Source organism: Rhinopithecus bieti, unplaced genomic scaffold (genome assembly GCF_001698545.2).
Source record: "Rhinopithecus bieti isolate Rb0 unplaced genomic scaffold, ASM169854v2 scaffold_19, whole genome shotgun sequence".
NCBI lineage: Eukaryota > Metazoa > Chordata > Mammalia > Primates > Cercopithecidae > Rhinopithecus > Rhinopithecus bieti.
The window spans coordinates 2,097,296-2,117,365 of record NW_016803360.1 but is presented as its reverse complement, the minus strand read 5'-3'; the positions used below and the strand labels follow the sequence as shown (position 1 = coordinate 2,117,365).

Here is a 20,070-nt window from a genome sequence, read left to right as displayed (position 1 = left end):
TGTCTGAACATATAGAAATTACAAATTTTTTATAGTTGAATTTTTTTCGGTCATTTCCTATTAGTTTATGCTTATTACTCTTGTCTGGGATATGCTGATATCATAAATATGGTTTCCAATATTTCATTTTGAAATTTGACAGGTATACTTTTAAAGTTTAGGCTCTTTTGACTAATTCTCTAAAATGTATAAATTGGCTGTCATTCATGTCAAAGAGAGAGTTGTTTGCAAAGAGAACAGATTTTGGTTTGACTCTAAATTACTCATCATTAGTTTATTATCTGTGGCCAGCATATGCTACACATTTGGAATATAGAGATGCACAGGCAATGCTCTTCCTCTTCTGGTGGGGACAAACATACTACAGCACAGGCAGTACAGCTTAAAGGCTAAAAGAAGCTTGTATATATTACTCTGAGAGCAGGGGGCAATGAATCATTTGCCTTGGACCTATTAACTCTCCTGTTAATTCATTTACTCTGGTGTAGTAGCAATTTATGGAGAACTGAGATTACTACCATAGTGCCAGCCCTACACCTTTTGGAGCAGGGGTCTCCAACCCCCGGGCTGCAAACTGGTACTGGTCTGTGGCCTGTCAGGAACAGGGCCACACAGCAGGAGTTGAGGAGTGGGTGCACAAGCATTGCCACCTGAGCTCTGCCTCCTATCAGATCAGCTGTGGCATTAGATTCTCATAGGAGCGCGAACTCTACTGTGAACTGTGAATGCAAGGGATCTAGGTTGTGAGTGCCTTGTGAGAATCTAATGCATGATGATTTGAGGTGGAACAGTTTCATCCCAAAATCATCTCCTCACTGTTCCATAAAAAAATTGTCTTCCAGGAAACTGGTCCTTTATGCCAAAAAGGTTGAGGACCACTGCTTTAGAGCATACCACTATTTACTTATATCCTTTTCCAGATTGAATGACAGTGGAAAAAATTTGTGGATCTTTTCCAACAAGAATAATTTATCACAGATATTCCTTGCTAAGATGCTTTATAGATCTTAGCAGGGTAACAACCTGTTTTTAAAGATTGGTTTCTGTTTGCAGAGACGAAATGGAGAAGATATACCAGTAGCCCAGACTAAGAACATCAATCATAGAAGGTTTGCCGCTTCCTTCAGATTGCAAGAAGTGACAAAAACTGACCAGGATTTGTATCGCTGTGTAACTCAGTCAGAACGAGGTTCTGGTGTGTCCAATTTTGCTCAACTTATTGTGAGAGGTAAGGTAAAATTGTTTTCAATTTACAAAATTGCATGACTTTATTAGAACAAAAGCAACTCTGTAGATATTTTGATTGATTTTTAAACCATAGTGTTTCTGATGTCAAGTCACTATAAAAATATATCATCATAAAATTTCTCAGAATGTGTGAAGGTAAAATTAAGACTGTAGTTTGCAAAATTTTTGAAGTTTCTAATAAGTGTTTGCCATTGAAAGAAATCTATTTTATAATGCTCTAAGTGGACTAAATATATCACATACTTTATTTTGCATTGTCATCACCTCATTTGTATTTTAACTTTAAATCTAGAGGCCGGGTGCGGTGGCTCAAGCCTGTAATCCCAGCACTTTGGGAGGCCTAGACGGGCGGATCACAAGGTCAGGAGATCGAGAACATCCTGGCTAACACCGCGAAATCCCGTCTCTACTAAAAATACAAAAAAAAAAAAACTAGCCGGGCAAGGTGGCTGGCGCCTGTACTCCCAACTACTCGGGAGGCTGAGGCAGGAGAATGGCGTAAACCCAGGAGGCAGAGCTTGCAGCGAGCTGAGATCTGTCCACTGCACTCCAGCCTGGGCGACAGAGCGAGACTCCGTCTCAAAAAAAAAAAAAAAACTTTAGATCTAGTTCTTCCTATTTAAAACAGTTCTGCGGATACTACCTTTCTTCGAAGCATTGTGGCAATGATGTCAAGGTGCAAGTTTCTATTTCCATGTAGTCCTACAAATTTTATTGGTATCAAAATCCAATAGTGAATTTTCACTGATGCATGTCTCTTATAGAATCTTAGAAAGTTAGAACTACCAAACAGTAATTTGGATACTCACTAATATTCTTGGATACTAAAGTTACTAGAAGAATGTCAGGGATTATGACATATCAGTACATATTTGTAGTGAATACTGGAAAAATACAAGTACAAAACACATATTACATTCATTTAAGATGTATAGAGTCCCTCTTATATTTTAAGCACTGTTCTAGGTTGTAGATATTAGAGATACGATTGTAAATGTAATACAATGTCCCTACCCACATGGAGCATCATACTGAGTTATGTTAGGCAGACTATATAGACAGGTGTTGAAAACGTAGTATCAAGTCACGGTATGTGCTGTGAAGGAAAAAGAGACACAAAAGGATGGAAATTGATATTTTAGTTAAGGCATTCTGGAAAGCCACTCTGAGAAGGCAACAACTGAGCTGAAAGCTTTAAAAAAATGGAGACTTCAGCCATATGAAAATCTAGAGGTAAAGCAGCTCCATTGAGTAGGATATCAAGCGTCAATCAATATTGACACAAATGAAAGTAATCGTAACCTGTTTAAGTCTCTTCAAGGAGAAGTGTGAGAGACCTTAGCAAAAATATCTAAACTGGGGCTGAGACTGTAAGCATATCATGGAAGGCATTTGCAAGTGAGTTTTCTTTGAGTAAGGATCTGAAGGTTCAGAGAAAGCTGCCCAGTTAGGAGTATGGATGTTGGGTCAGGGGCAAGAGAAAGAAACACCAGCAAGTAGAGAGCACAGCACATGCCGAGGCCTATGGGCTGGAAGGAAAATATGAGATATGTCCATATTCTAGTCAATATATTTTATAATACTTGGCATCAAATATCTTTTACATATATTATTCAATATTGTCTTGTTTTTAATACTTTAACCTTTGATATTTTTAATGAAAAGAAATTTGAAATTCAGACTTTATGATAATTTACCCGGAGCAAATTAAATCTATTGATTGACAGCCAGAGTATAACCCATTGTTTCTTGATTCTTAGTGGTGAGCTCATTCTTTTCCACTACAGTTTTCCCTCACATTAACATCATTGGATAGTGCTATCAACCTCTTGTAAACTTCTGTCTTGGAAGACTCTATGGCTCATTTTTTTTTAACTTTATAGATCAAATATGACTATTTTCAGTGTAACTTCTCTGATGTCTCCATAGTCAGCTCATATCACCTGTACAAGTTCATGAGATCACAGCTTCAATTAAGAAAATATGATAGTATTTGACTCCCGTGTTTAGGCAGAGAAACAATTTGTCACATGTTCACATATGCATCTTTGTCAAGTCCCAGTCCAGCATCTCTCTCACCTGAGCCTAATTTTGAAAGCCTGAAGGTGTCCTTGGGTAATCTTCAGGATGATTATGCTGTGGATACAGGAATGTGGGTGTGCTACTGAATTATCATGCTCACTGGATCCTCTTTACCATATATGCATTCACAATTTGCAACCAGTGAAGGAGATGGTACCTAAATAGTGTACCTAGAATGCTTTTGAATAAGTTATGTATAATACATAGTTATATATGTTCTATATAGTTATCTATACATTTTTTTCCAGAAAAGTCACTCCTGATGTTTTTCTCAAAAGATTGTAGAAGACCTGTTGATGCTTTTATCCAGGTGCTCCCCTTATATGTATAGTTCCTTTTTTCATGCAAACATTTTCTGCTTGTTTGTTTTAAAAGATAGTCATTTTGTCATTACTAGATCTCTTTTGTTTGTCTTAATTGATAAGTAGATTTTATTATTTTATCAAAACCTGGTTTTCTTTACCTGGAGACAACAACATTACAATGCTGTTCCAGCAGTATTACTTGTTAAATTAATAATTATTTCAATAAAATTTATAAAAAAGAGGATCCTTAAATTTCATTGAAAATTTGACCTATTTTCTTTTCTTTTTTTTTTTCTTTTCTTTTCNGAAAAGTCACTCCTGATGTTTTTCTCAAAAGATTGTAGAAGACCTGTTGATGCTTTTATCCAGGTGCTCCCCTTATATGTATAGTTCCTTTTTTCATGCAAACATTTTCTGCTTGTTTGTTTTAAAAGATAGTCATTTTGTCATTACTAGATCTCTTTTGTTTGTCTTAATTGATAAGTAGATTTTATTATTTTATCAAAACCTGGTTTTCTTTACCTGGAGACAACAACATTACAATGCTGTTCCAGCAGTATTACTTGTTAAATTAATAATTATTTCAATAAAATTTATAAAAAAGAGGATCCTTAAATTTCATTGAAAAATTTGACCTATTTTTCTTTTTCTTTTTTTTTTTTCTTTTCTTTTCTTTTTTTCTTTTTTTTTCGAGATGGAATCTCACTGTCACCCAGGCTGGAGTGCAGTGGTGCAATCTCGGCTTACTGCCACCTCTGCCTCCTGGGTTCAAGCAATTATCGTGCCTCAACTTCCCACATAGCTGTGACTACAGGTGTGTGCCACCGCACCCAGCTAATTTTTGTATTTTTAGTAGACAGGGGGTTTCTCCATGTTAGCCAGACTGGTCTTGAACTCCTGACCTTGTGATCCACCCATCTCAGCCTCCCAAAGTGCTGGGATTACAGGCATGAGCCACTGCACCCAGCCTTATTTTTCCTTTTTTTTTTTAAAAGAAAGTGCTGCCATAAGTTTTATGATTTTTATGTTGGAAAGGTTGAGTTTAAAGATGATGGCATTTTGAATTTGTTATCCAGAGTCTGCTATCATTTTAGAAATATATTTTGTTAGTTTTGGCAATTTTATTTTTCTTTCAACACATTTTAGGTTGTTCTATATTTAATACTTACAGGTGATACTTTGCTTGCTGTTTTATTTGAAAACCAATATAGAGGAATAAGTTTTCTTGTTTGTAGAGATAACCACCAAATAAATATTACTACCAAAAACATACCCTCGGGGGTCAGCTGTCCTGGTGTTGAAACAGTGCTGAGAATTAACTGTGCTGACAGGTTCTATCTCTCATTGGCACTTTTAAAGCTGACATCCTGTTACATGGATACAAAAGATGGTAATTTTAAAGGAAATTTTTGGGGCAGTGATATGAATAGTCTTTAATAAGAGCTGGCATGGTATTGCCTGTTGTCAAAGATGACCCAAGGGTAAGAGTTTATTAGTGCATTTTCTCCTAAACTGAAAGTGACAGGGCACGCTTAAGGCTTTTTTGTTGCTGTTTGTTACAAATGAAAATTTCACTGCAAAATTTTCATGCTGAAGAGTATTAATCTATGTTTTCCCACAGCCAGAGGAATAAAAAAAAGTACGGAGAAACAGAATTTACTTTGTTATGATTTTAGCATTGCTTCCTGATCATTTTGAATGATGATAATGTCTTCAGCTTATGGAGACCAATCTTTATTGACTAAGAAGTTTTTGTAGAGACGAGATGAAGAGCAGATATTTTTGCTCAATGTTTTACAAACTTGAAGTGTAAAAAATTTGAAATACAAGTTGAAGTCATGTGTATAAGCTTCAAACTGAAAGCACCAACTTTGTAGTCTAATTATGCTACAGAATATTTTGCCGTTCCTCACCTCAGTTGTGGTCTCCTCTGTCCGTTTCCATCTGTCTAAATCGAAGACCCACTTACATCTCGAACCAGCTGACCTGAGTAAACTTCTATAAAATTCTCTGATTGCCACACCTCACACTCAATTTCTATTCCAAATTGTTTATTATATTTTTATATCTATCATTTTTACCTGTGAAACTACAATTATATTTTAAGTACTTCAGTTTGAAAGCACAGTTTTTGGTTTGTCATTGTTAATGGCTTGAGCTTTAAATTTTAGTGTCAATTACTAGTCATTATCAAAATGCTCTGGATACAAAAGCATTTAATTAGTATTTTAGTCTGTTCCTAATGAATAATAGTGACCACTATAAATGGGGATTAGTATCAATCACTTTACGTAACCTTACTCAGAGTGGTTATCCAATCTTATTCAGAGTTGGTGTTTAACGTCATAAGAAATTCAGACAGATGTCATTACTTTCCGTTGTAAGACAATATAAACTAGCTTATACATAAGAATATTTACTCACTTTTGTGACTGGGTAATGCAGGATGGGCTTCAGGGTTTGTTGATCAAGTCATTAAAGATCTACGTTCTTTCCAATTCTTCACTTTGTAGTCTGATTTTGGCTTCTATCCTAAGCCAGGTCCACCTCCTAGTCATAAGAGAGAAATATGACTACATTCTTCCTTGGTCTTATCCATTTAGGGGTAAAGAGGGCAGTACCTACCACAACTATCAAAAAAACAAACAAAAAAGCAAATAACACATCACTGGTTATTGGATAAACAACTAGTATGTCCAGTAGACAGCTTTTGTACACAAGACTCCAGAGCATAAACAGTGTTACTCAGAGATAGTTCTTTATTTCATTCAGATAAGATAGTGACTGAGGAAATAATGTCAAGAGAAGGTACAACTTAATCTTGAAGGACATACAGAGTTTGGAACATTGTACTATTGGAGAAGGGTGTTACCATACTAAGTCAAGTAACAGTATAAATCATAGGTAATTAGTAGGATCATGGCTTATTTGGTCGATGGTGAACTGTCCATGGAATTACTTGCTTTATATCAGTTATTTACTATGCATATGGAGAAGGAAAGCAGTCAAAACCTATTAGAACTTTTCAGATTCTGCTTTTACTGTAATTGTAGATTATGTCTTATCAGAACCTGTCTAGTTCATCTTTGTTTGCTTCAGCACCTAGCACAATATTTACATGAAGAAATTCAGTACTTTTCTCAAAATCAACAAATAAAATTGTTTAGTTGAAACCAGAGGAGTGGGACTGACCCTGGCATATGTAGGGGATGAGTGATGAACCAGATATTTTTTCTCACCTACAGATGGAGTCAAGTTTGCTGGCATAAAGGAAGTGATGATGACAGTTGCTTTTTGTAGTGTCTAAACCAGACTCGTTCCCTTCTCAAGTGGACTATTAAGGGTGACTTTTCAGTTTAGTGTAAATATTTTAACTTGAAAATAATATTGATCTGACCAGTATTCTATTCCAGTACTCTAATCTTTTTGCACATAAAATTAAATCCATTTTTTTTTGGTGTTTTTATATAAGAAGCCAGGTCATTTGGGAATTGGAAAACACTTTATGAATACTTTTGCTAGTTGGTGGCTAAAGGCCATGGAATTTCTAGCTTGAGACCTTCAGCAAGCTGTTTAATATCATGCAGTATTGGTTTTTAACTAGTTTTCCTAGCATAGCTTTCAGGCTCATGAATTCATATAAAGATCCTTTTCCTTAATGGTGGCTTGAGATCCCTTTTCTTCTATTGTGAAAACTGGTCATCTTGACAGGAAGTTTGGAGTTATCTTGGAGAATGTAATTTAAACGGCTATGTTTTCCTAAAAAATGAAGTATAATGAACATTTCAGAACACACTGAATCACATACTAATTTTACCCCCACCCCAAACCCCTAAATATTTTTTAAAAGCCCATGCAGCCAGTGGATACCAAATGTGTCAAATTTGGAGGAGTCTCCAAATCTATTTAAAAATTTTACTTTGCTCCCCTTGAGTATGATAAAAGGAACATTTGGAGTCTCCTCTCATTCATAGTACCTACTTATAATTCAGGTGATTCAGTGTTCAGGATGTCTGGTACATATTTAAATTCTAAATGAGCAAAAGAGTGCTAGATGTTCTTATTTCAGATAGTATATTGTGGTGCAACCAGAAACTGGATACTCATTTGAATTGTTCATGTAGTCCATTAAGACATACATTTTCAAAGCTGAAAAGCATTAAAAAATGATAGTATCTATGTTTATTTAAGAATAGTAGAAAATTATGGTTTTAAATCTAATATGAATATTCACTGTGACTTCATATTATTACTGAAACTCTACTTGATCCACTTCTGTACACCATTATGCCAAATACTTTTTTCTATTAATTTTCTCCTTTTCTGAGTTTCCTTATAGCTACTCTATAAGGATGGTAAAGTGCAGCAGTTGTTTTTGTCAGAGTGATTTTTTTCATTTTATTTATTTTCTTTCAGTTTGTTTTAAAATAAAATGCGATGAGAGTTCTTTCCATAAAGGTTTCTCAGTTTATTTTCCTAGGCAATTCATGTGTTGAGTGAGTAGGGTACTGGTCACTGCTCTTTGGAGTAAATCTTGGGGGAGTTTGCTTTTGATGGAGCTTTCATCTTAAGAATTTGAAAAGGATCAAGGAGGAAGGAGAATCATTTGCATAGTTAATAATTATTGCTGTTGAACTCAAGGGAATTTTATTTCAGAGTGCTGATAGTAGGCCTATACATGTTTTCTAAGTTTCAATTCTTTTCTCTTGGAGTTTGTGATAAATATAATTTGGGCCATTTCTGTGTACCAACTGACTTTTATCTACTACATGGACTGAGTGTCTTCGTAGTTTATATTCCCCCACCTGTTAACCATTTTTTTCCTCTCACCTCAAACCAAAGATAAAGCAACAGTGTCCATTCGAACTAAGATTTTTTAGTCTTTCTGGGTTTATTTGCAACCTCATTGAAAAATCAGCTAGCAGCCTTTATTGAATTCTTAATGAGGTAATAGGCAAGTGCATGTTACTATGTTAGTATTCCATAAAGACAAATGCCAAAGAAATCACATACATAGTCTCAGTGCTTAAGAATCTCATAATTTAATTAATTCTATAGGAAATGTAGAATTATTGAGTATCATGGCACAGAAATTTGACTTAGGTTTTGATCACATTCTAAACTCTGTAAGAATAAAAAATGTTTCCTAACAAATAAAAAATAGTCTACCTATTTTCTAACTTCAATGAAATAGCAACTATTTCATTGAAACCCCTTATTAAGCACCAATTTGGCTTAAAAAAACTTACACTGGGAGAGTCTTATAGAATGTTGATTGAACAGAGGCTCTATAGTTGACAAATTGGAATCAATCAGTGAGGGCAGAGAGATAAATCAGAGTGTTTAGTGGTATAATGTGTAAGGATGGCAATAGAAGTGTTGTAGTAGGACATTACTTCATTAGTTTGAGTTCTTGAGTCTCTCCCACTCTCCCCTCCACTTCATCTTCAAGAGAGTCGTTAATAGCAGGGTTCCCTACCAGTATATGACTTACAGGTGAGTTTTTGTGTTTAGGTTTGCAGTTAGCATAAATTATTTGCCACTTAAGCAGTACATCTTTTAAAAAGCTAGCTAATATACATTCTGCTGACCAGTAAAGCATGATCAGGAACTAAGAATTAAACTGTTACTAAGAATTAAAATGTTTCTAAGAATATAAACAAGGAAATACACAGAAAACAAACAAAAATGCATAAAATGTTGTGTAGAAGCCTTACAAAGAAAGCAAATAATATGTAATTATTTATTAATGTGCCGATCAAAACTGGCTTGTTCCAAGTTTATGATAGTACCACAGAAATTGCCTCCTTTCCCATCTGTGTTAAGATAAATGATATTTTCCCTCTTTCTAGGAAATATTTAATCTGACAAGAATTAAAACCAAGTATAAGGTCAATACAAATGAATACAGATAAATAATCTTTGTTACTCCTCAGCATGGATTGTGTTTAGTTCATTATTATTAATTTTTAGAAAAAAAGTGGAATATTGTAACATTTCAGTATTAAAAGTGAGAATTTGGGGACAGAGAGCGGGACAGAAATTAAATAATATGGCAGAAAATATGGCGGCTTTCCTCAACATATAAATGTACAACAATCCCTTCTTGTACAGGCTTTACCTTAACTCTGATGTTTGTTTTTAGAGAAATTATGGCCTATAGATGTGTTCTCATCTCTTACAAGGTATATAAACACGGCGACTTTTACACTTTAGGATATAATTTGTCTTAGTTATAGGCGTATAACTTTCTTTTCTCTCCAGTTTCTGCTGAGCCCTAAACTGAGAGAATGTTTTGTTGTTTTTCTTTATTGTTGCTTTATTTGGAGTCATAGATTTAGCTATGATGACACAGAATCTGTCCTTGTGTTAAACAATGAAACAACAAATGGGTAATTACTTGTACCTTCGTTAGGAAGAAATTTTACCCACCTGGTTATTTACATATTGCTGATTACCCTTGGATTTTCATTAGTCTTTCTTATACATATGGAGGTACCATGGCTACTCTCATGTTGCCATGCTACCTCCTCCAATAGTTTCCCTTCACATTAAGGAAAAAAAAAAAAAATCACAGTTCTTTCTTGTTCTAAGTGGCCTTAAATGAAATATCCCCTGGCTGCCACTCCAAATTTGTTCTTTGTCACTCACCTCCTTCCTTGATCCACAGCAGGCAAAGCTGGCTCTTCTAAGTATACTTCTGTCTCTGGGCTTTACACTTCCTGCTCTTTCCACCCTCACCTGTTTTTTCTTGAATAGATGCATGCTTTTACATTCTTATTCCTTTCAGCTTTCTTCTCATTTCCGCCCCCCAAAATACCTAAAGGCCAAATGGCAATTATTTTCTAGTACAGAAGGGAATTCATTGATTTTATTTTACCATTTTTTTTTTCCTCCAGAGTTATTTAGGTCAAAGTTTTTGAAAGATCTTTACGTAATGCCTACTATCAGTAAGTATATGAAGAACAAGACAGTGGTCTCAAAGATTTTTGTGCTGTTGGAAATGCAGTGAATAGAAATCTGTATGTCTGAAATTGGTTTGTAATATGTATATAGATTCCTTTATTCCTATTTTATTGCATAGCTTTCGAGTGCCCAGCACTTTTCTTTATTCTCACTGCCACCACTTGTCTCTGTCATCATCTTCTCTTTCGTGTACTTGTATAAAAACCTCCTTATTGATCTCCCTCCATGAGCACTTACCTCCTCCAAGGCAGTCTTCACACAGAAGCCAGAGTGACTGTATGACACAGTAAGTCAGAATATGCTTCCCCTGGCTCTGGCAGCTTCCTGTTCATGCGGTATAAATTCCAGATGCCTCATCACAGCTCCAAGGCCCTGCTTGCTCATAGGCTTTTAGCTGTGCTCACCCCCTTCAGTCCTTCGTAAGACTCTCCTTTGCTTACCAAACTGTAGCAACACTGGTTTTCTTTCACTTGCTTGAACATACCATGATCTCTCGTGCCTTAGGGTCTTGGCTTTTTCTAATTGCCCTGCTCCTTCAAAATATAACTGCATTCATAACATCTGCCCCCTCCATGAGACTGATGTACTTAGGGACCCTTTCCTTTTGCACGCTCATGATTGAATCTTTGTAGCCAATACCGTGATCGAAGTCTAGCAGATCTCATCAAATATTTATTCTCAAAGAAACAAAAATAGTGAGGTATAAAGTACCATATGAATGATATGAATTTAATGTGTAGAATGAGGAGGGCAGCTACATGGCTGCTTTCTAATGGTCAGGGAATGTGCTGAGGAGGAGAAGAAGTTCCAACTGACCCTTGATGGGTGGGTAGCATTTGGATAGTGGAAGATAGGTAAAGGCATTCTGGGCAGAGAGACTGGCACTGGAAAACATGTTCTTGTGGACTTAGCAGTAAATTTTGACCATAACACAGTGTTTTCCAGTGAAAACATCTGAGATAATCCTGAAATTTTACTTTGAGCCCTTACTGTGGAACAATTTGAGTGCCAGACTAAGAAATATAAATGGATTGTGTATTTAATTTGGGAAGCTTTAGGAGTTTTGAAGTAGGTTACTCACATGTTATCTGTCTCAGAAAACCAGGATAGCAGATGATTTGGAAAATGGTGCATTTTTAGGGAGTAAGTTAAGGGGGCTCTTACAATTTTAAAAGCTTTAGATGCTAAGTGTTCCTAGGGTAGGAGACGGTTATGGTAGAAAGAATGAGTCAAGGATGAGAGATGAGGCAGCAATGTTGGTAAAGCATTGTGGAATGACAGTAGGAGGAGGAGTCAAAGGAGACTTCTAGATTTTTGTTTGGGATATTGGATAAAATATGGTATTATGGTCAGAGATTGGAAGCCTTGCAGAAGAAGTCATTTGAGAGCATAGATGATAGGTTTAATTGCAAACTTTTGATTGGGGTGCTAGGAACATATTCAATTTTAAAATCTTCAGGAATGTGAGTAAGCCTTAAACTAATCACAGGGCATTAAGTAAAGACTCAATACATGATGAAATGAATAATAGGTGCCTAGTGCATAGAAATTATTTGTATTTCCTAAGCTTCAATTTCATAGCCTTTAGCCTATATAGTTGGAATTTTTCATGTTGTTAAACTTTGGATGAAAGCAGAGGTTTTTAACTAAATGGAGAATTTAGAAAGAGAAACCAGACAGAGTTTAATATGATGTCTTTTTTTATTGCTGACATTATCTGCATATAAAAACACATGTAAGATATATCATGTATAAGTATTTCCCCCACTACTTCATGTAGATTCCTGACTATATTTGTGGTTGTCTGTTAAGTAGAAATATTTTTCCTCTTCTTTGTAAGACTTTTTACTTCATAGAAATAAAGTGAACTCTCTAAAGGCTTCTCTACTTTCTCTGCTCTTCCGAATTTTATTGCTCCCTGATAATAATGCTCCTAGGACCTGCTCTTTCTTACATAATGTTTTAAAGGTGGTGGGAGAGGAGGGAATATGTATATATATATATATATATTTATTTATTTATTTTTTTGGGGGTAGGACTTTTGGCTAACAGCATTTCTCATTCTCAAAGAATGTCATTCACTATAGTGGGTGGTTTGAAAATGTTTACTTAAGGGTAGATAAAGAGTTCCCACCTGACATAATCTTCCTATGTTAAAATCCCCACTCAATTTGACATTTCTGTGTACTATGCAGGATTGCTAAAAAGTAGTTACCATGACCAGACTGGCTGATGCATGGTAATGATGTAAAGCAGGGTGTTTGGAATTCAACATGGATGGTAGAAATGCGAGATGTCAGAGAAGCCATATATTAAAGAGATTTTGAGTTGGAAACTGAATCCCAATCTGCCACTGAGAACATTTTGATCATTTTGATTTATTAAACTTTTATAACAGCGTTCAGATGGAGCTGAATTAAAACCTTTAGTCTTGGATAGTTTATGGGACACCAACCACTGTGTTACTGGTATCATTTTGAAGTTTCTTTTAGCATCAGTGAAAAGGGGAAAAAATGGGTGGGTAAGATACTTATTTTAAAAGGAAGTTTTCACTTATATTCTTGTATCTAACTTTAAATCCCTCTTTTGTTTGCATTGTGTCACTGTTAAACATATTTTATGATTTCAACATATTAGATACTTTAAAGTTTTGAATTTTACTGTGAAACATTTTTGAAACTAATAATTTTCAGATTGAAACACTGCTTTTGTATATATGGTACAGGCTATCTCTTTAGTGTATATCTGTACACTCAGAGGCTTCTGTGTCTGTCTTTGTCTATGTTTGTGTTGCTGAGGTTTATAGATAAATATTCAAATAGAAATACTAATGAAATTCCGAAGCCCATCTTGCAAGTAAAAGAGTGCATTTTCCTACAACTATTGGAATTCTGTACATCGAGTTTTTAAAAAAATCGGCCATCAGCATCAGCAATCATGGATAGTCTTTTCTGAACAGTAGCTCCATAATAAAGAAAAGTCAATTATTATTAGAGAAGCACTGTAGGTGAAAGGCAATATAGATTCACACTTGGTTTTGTAGCAGGGAGAGGGGACTTAGCTGTGAATCAAGTATGATGCAAAAGATGGATGAGACAGAGTTCAAGAAGCAGTAATGTGAGAGTCCAGGACAATCATTTCAAGCTGTGTCAGCAGTAATGATGGATGGTTTGGTGGCAAGAAGTAATAATACCAGATGATGAAAGTTACATCTCAGCACCTTGAGCCTGAGCACACCATCTACCTGTTGGGGTTCTGGGTTATAATGATTCCTGATTTGCAACCAAAGGGGTTTGCTGCACTTAGCAACCTAGATTTTTGGCGGCTGTGAAGGAAGCAAGTAGCATATCAAACACTCCTGCACATTGTCAATTTAATTACCTCATATTTATGCATAGTAGTTGTTGACAGGAACTTGTAAGCTATGCTAATATGGAAGGTAATTTGTTACCTCCAGAAATCACTTTCCATGTGTCTTCTGATCATTATCATGAAACATGATAAATGATCTAGCCCATGAGGTATAAATGAAAATGAAATGGATAATTGGATTCTATGTCTACATTGTGGCTGGAATAGTCACAGCAATTATAATTGAATTTATCTCATAAAAATGAGTTGGCAATACATCAGTGACCTTTCATCATTTTGAGCCTATGGTATTTTATGAAGCTACTTTTGAGATGATCACAAAAAAAGTATCATAATTCTTTTTAAAAAGTAATCTTTAACACTTAAATTTTCTATTTTCTTGCCTTATCTGCCTAAATATTTTTAAGTATCTAGTTTATCTACAGAGAGTTTTAAAATTAATACTGATAATTCTTTTTTATGTGGAGAGTAAAGTGCTTTGTTGTTACCAATGCCTTGACTGAATGGCTTAGAAACAGTGTAAGACACTCTGATTTTTTTTCTTTTTTTTTTTTTTAAATGAACACCTTTTATTATTACCAGCATGTATCTTTCTGCTGGGTGATAGAAGTGTGCCCTCTTGCTGAATGTGTGTGTTCGCTTTGATTCTTATAATGTGTTTCTGATATACCAAAATAAAAAGAGTTTGTTTTAAATATCACTAGATCTTTTTCTCTTTACCTTCTCTCTAAGTCACTTTAAATAATATTATTTTATTATAGACATAAAAACCCTATATATTCATTGATTTGATTGCCATATTTGAGGATCACCATGCATTAATTATTGGATTTATTGCTAATAAAATGACTAAGATACACACTCTTTAGGGTGTTATAGTGCCATATGTAACTATGGTAATACCTAGTTTTAAAATTGTAACATAATTCCTTTTTTCTCCACCAGGCTCTTTTCATGAGGGTCCAAGAAGCAAATAAAGCTTCTGTTTATGTTTTGGTATTTCTAACTAAGGAAGTCTATTCCAGATTCAGTTACTAATGAGTATATGGAAAATGAGAAGCTATCTGGAAATGTGACTTTTCTTTTGAATGAAATATGTCAACAAGCAGGGCAAGTCCCTAGGGACAGTTTTCTCCCCTCTTATATTTTTTAACTTGAAATTTCTTTCTTTTTTTTTTTTTTCTGTGACACAGAGTCTCACTCTGTTGCCCAGGCTGGAGTGCAGTGGCACAATCTCAGCTCACTGCAACCTCCACCTCCCAGGTTCAAGCAACTCTCCTGCCTCTGCCTCTCAAGTAGCTGGGATTACAGGTGCCCCCCACCGCTCCCGGCTAATATTTTTGTATTTTTAGTAGAGGTGGGGTTTCACAATGTTGGCCATGGCTGGTCTCAAACTCCTGATCTCAGGTGATCCACCCGTCTTGGCCTCCCAGAATGCTGGGATTACAGGCGTGAGCCACCACGCCTGGCCTTTGTTTGAAATTTCTTCACTTTCTTTCCTTTTGTTTTTCTTCAACTTTTAAGTTTAGGGGTACATGTGCAGGATGTGCAAGTTTGTTACATACATAAATGTGTACCATGGTGGTTTGCTGCACAGATTGTCCCATCACCTAGGTATTGAGCCCAGAATTCATTAGCTATTCTTCCTGATGGTCTCCCTCTCCTGCATACCTCCATCCAACAGGCCCCAGTGTGTGTTGTTCCGCTCCACGTATCCACGTGTTCTCATTATTCAGCTCTCACTTTTAAGTAAGGGATGTGGCGTTTGGTTTTCTGTTCTTGCATTAGTTTGCTGAGGATAATCGCTTCCAAGTCTCTCCATGTCCCTGCAAAGGACATGATCTAATTCATTTGTTTGGTTGCATAGTATTCCATGGTGTATATGTACCACATTTTCTTTATCCAGTGGGTCATTTATGGGCATCTAGGTTGATTGCATGTCTTTGCTATTGCAAATAGTGCTGCAATGAACACACACATGCATGTATCTTTATAAAAGAATGATTCCATTCTTTTGGGTGTATACCCAGTAGAGGGATTTCTGGATCAAATGGTATTTCTGCCTCTAGGTCTCTGAGGAATTGCCACAATGTCTTCCGCAAGAGTTAAGCTAATTTACATTCCAACAGTTTATAAGGATTCCTTTTACTCCATAACCTTGCCAGCATCTGTTGTTTTTGACTTTTTGATAATCACCATTCTGACTGATGTGAGATGGCATCTCTTTGTGGTTTTGATTTACATTACTCTAATGATCAGTGATGTCGACCTTTTTTTTTTTTTCATGTTTGTTGTCTGCATATATGTCTTCTTTTGAGTAATGTCTGTTCATGTCCTTTGCCTACTTTTTAATGGGGTTGTTTTCTTCTTGTAAATTTGCTGAAGTTCCTTATAGACTATGGATATTAGACCTTTGTCAGAAGGATAGACTGCAAAAATTTTCTCCCATTTTGTAGTTTGTTTGTTCACTTTGATGCTAATTTCTTTTGCTGTGCAGAAGCTCTTTCGTTAGATCCCATTTGCCAATTTTTGCTTTTGTTGAGATTTCTTTTGGTGTCTTCATCATGAAACCTTTGTCCATGCCTATGTCCTGAATGGTATTGCCTAGATTTCCTTCTAGGCTTTTTACAGTTTTCAGTTTTACATTTAAGTCTTTAACCATCTTGAGTTAATTTTTATATATGTTGTAAGGAAGAGGTCCAGTTTCAGTTTTCTGCATTTGGCTAGCCAGTTCTCCCAGCACCATTTATTAAATAGAGAATCCTCTTCCCATTGCTTGTTTTTTCAGGTTTGTCAAAGATCAGATGGTTGTAGGTGGATAGTCTAATTTTTGAATTCTCTCTTCTGTTCCACTGGTCTATGTGTTTGTTCTTGTATCAATGCCATGCTGTTTTGGTTACTGCAGCGTTATAGCATAGCTAGAAGTTGGGTAGTATGATGCCTCCTGCTTTGTTCATTTTGTTTGAATTGTCTTGGCTATTTAGGATCTTCTTCGGTTCCATATGAATTTTAAAATAGTTTTTTTTTTTTTTTTTCTAATTTTGTGAAGAACATCAGTGGTAGTCTAATGGGAATTCTATTGAATCTGTACATTACTTTAGGTAGTGTGACCATTTTCATGACATTGATTCTTCCTGTCCATAAGCATGGAATGTTTCCCATTTGTTTGTGTCCTCTCTGATTTCTTGGAGCAGTGGTTTGTAGTTTTCCTTGAAGAAGTCCTTCACATCCCTTGTTAGCTGTATTTCTAGGCATTTTATTCTCTTTGTAGCAGTTGTGAATGGGAGTTTACTCAGAATTTGGCTCTGTTCTTGCCTGTTGTTGGGGTATAGGAATGCTAGCAGTTTTTTCACATTGATTATCCTGAGACTTTTCTGAAATTGCTTATCAGCTTAAGAAGCTTTCAGGTTGAGACAATGGGGTTTTCTAGGTATAGGATCATGTCTTCTGCAAATAAAGATAATTTGACTTCCTCTCATCCTATTCAAATACTCTTTATTTCTTTCTCTTGCCTAATTACCCTGGTCAGAACTTTAAACACTATGTTGAATAGGAGTGGTAAGAGATAGCGACCTTGTCTTGTACTGGTTTTCAAGGAGAATGCTTCCAGCTTTTGCCCAATCAGCATGATATTGCCGATATTGCCTGTGGGTTTGTCATATATGGCTCTTACTCTTTTGAAGTCTTTTCCATTAGTTTATTGAGAGTTTTTAACATGAAGAGATGTTGAATTCCATTGAAGTCCTTTTCTTCATCTATTGAGATAATCATGGTTTTTTTTTTTTTTTTTTGTCTTTAGTTCTGTTTATGTGATGAATCACATTTATTTATTTGTGTATATTGAACCAACCTTGCATCCCAGGAAAGAAGCCAACTTGATCATGGTGGATAAGCTTTTTAATATGCTCCTGGACTCGGTTTAACAGTATTTTGTTGAGGATTTTTGAATAGATGTTCATTAAGGATGTTGGCCTGAAGTTTTATTTTGTCTGTTGTATCTCTGTCAAGTTTTGGTATTAGGATGATGCTGGCCTTATAGAACGAAGTGGGGAAGAATCCCTCCTTTTCAATTTTTTGTATTAGTTTCTGTAGAAATGGTACCAGCTCTTCTTTGTACCTCTGGTAGAATTCAGCTGTGAATCCTTCTGATCCTGGGCTTTTTTTTTTTATTTGTAGACTATTTATTACTGCCTCAGTTTCAGAATTTGTTATTGGTCTATCCAGGGATTCAATTTCAAATTGAATTTCTGAGTTGACTGAACCACAGAGATAGCAACCACTCCTTCCCTGGGGAACTCCATTCTTCTTAGGTGGACTCCAGCCTGTCACCACTGTCTGGCTGGAATTCCAAGCCAGTTGGTCTTAACTTGTGAAGTATCCTGGAAGTGGGGCCTGCAGAGCAACACTGCTTGGCTCACTGGATTCTGCCCCTCTCCTAGGATTATGTAGGGACCCTCTCCCACTTTGCTGGGAATCCTGGGACCAGAGTATACGAAACTCCTAAGACTCTGTGTGTACTTAAGAGACTGCTCTGCTGGGACATCACACAGCTCTGTGTATTGGACCTAAGGCCCTAGTAGCCTGAACTTACAAGGGCATCTCCTGATCCTCAGGTTGCAAATATTTACGGGAGAAGCATGGTTTCCCGGGCAGGGTTACATAATTCCTCATCGCTTCCCCTGGCCGGGAGTGGGGCTTCCTTTGGCTCCATGTCTCCCCTAAGTGGGCCATAGCCCCACCCTGCCTTTCTTCATTCTCCCTGGGTCGAGTTGTTTGCCTAGTCAGTCCCAGTGTGAGAACGTGGATATTTCAGTGGAAGGTGCTGAAATCACTCTCTGCCTTCATTCCTCTCCTTGAGTGCCACAGATGGCATCTGCTTTTATTTGTCCATTTTCCAGGGCCTATATATCAATTTCTTCACTTTCTATACTCAGTGGTAGTGATATTCCAACTAATAAGATTATTATTAATTTTATTAATAATAATCTTGCTACTTGAAGCAAGTTTTACATATGAAACAGATTTGTGAGATTTACACCTTAAATTTCAATGATTCTTACTACTGTGTTACTGGGATCATTATCTTGTCTCTTTAGAAACAATGCATTTACTTTAAGTTGCTTGGCTGCTATTTTTAACTGATTCCTGCCCTGACAAGTACCATGATAGTTATTACCTACTATTTTATTTTATATTTTTAATTTTAGACTTTAATAAAAAATATATATATTTTAATAGAGATGGGGTCTCACTATGTTTCCCAGGCTGTTCATGAAATCCTGGCTTCAGGCGATCCTCCCATCTCAGCCTCCCAAAGTGCAGAGATTACAGGAATGAGCCATCACGCCCGGCCAAACCTATCATTTTATAGCAGATTCTCAATACAGGAACAGGAGATGTGTGTTCCTTTCTAAATCAAGTGTAATTTATATTTGAAACTATTTAGGACTACCACACATGTCCTTTTTTTAGATTCTGATGTACTACTATAAACATGCACACACTCGTGCACACTCACATGTGCATGATGTGCTCTCAACCTTGATTTCAGCATGCCTTTGTTAGAATCTAGGCAGAGCCTGGCATAAGTGTGGTTTATGAAAAGTTAAGAAATTATTCTGCTATTCCTCCTGCATTGTTCTTCCCCCCCTGAACATTTTTCTTGGGTTTTATGTCAAGAATTATGAATTGCCTTTGTAGCTCTAAGAAAATTTTATAAGTATTTTCAATGTCTTTAATAATATCATGAGTTTCTTTGAGTTTCTGCACTTCCCTGTTTGTAGAAAAAATAAATTACATAGAATTTAATAGCCTGTCCTGTTTTAAAGTCATAGTGCTTAGTAATCAAAGAAAGTCCATAAGCACTCATTTTAATTTAATATGAAAATTAAAACACCTTCCAGGGTAGGCTCAGTAAGGTAGGTTTTTTCAGTGTCCCAATCGTCTTTGATTAAGTACGAGGAAAATTTTGGACTGTCTTTCTTATTTCTGTTCTTTTCTTTTTTCCTTTCCTTTCCTTTCTCCTTTCTCCTTTCTCCTTTCTCCTTTCTCCTTTCCCCTTTCCCCTTTCCCTCTTTCCCCTTTCCCTCTTTCCTCT

General features: G+C 36.1%; 1 protein-coding gene across 1 annotated transcript in view; it reads left to right on the top strand.

Moving 5' to 3' along the window:
- Positions 1-20,070, top strand: part of PTPRK (protein tyrosine phosphatase receptor type K) — a 586,650-nt gene that overhangs the window by 307,535 nt on the left and 259,045 nt on the right. The window contains exon 6 of the mRNA XM_017879345.1: positions 1,054-1,228. Coding sequence (XP_017734834.1) covers positions 1,054-1,228 — 175 coding nt within the window. The remainder of the gene's footprint in view (positions 1-1,053; positions 1,229-20,070) is intronic.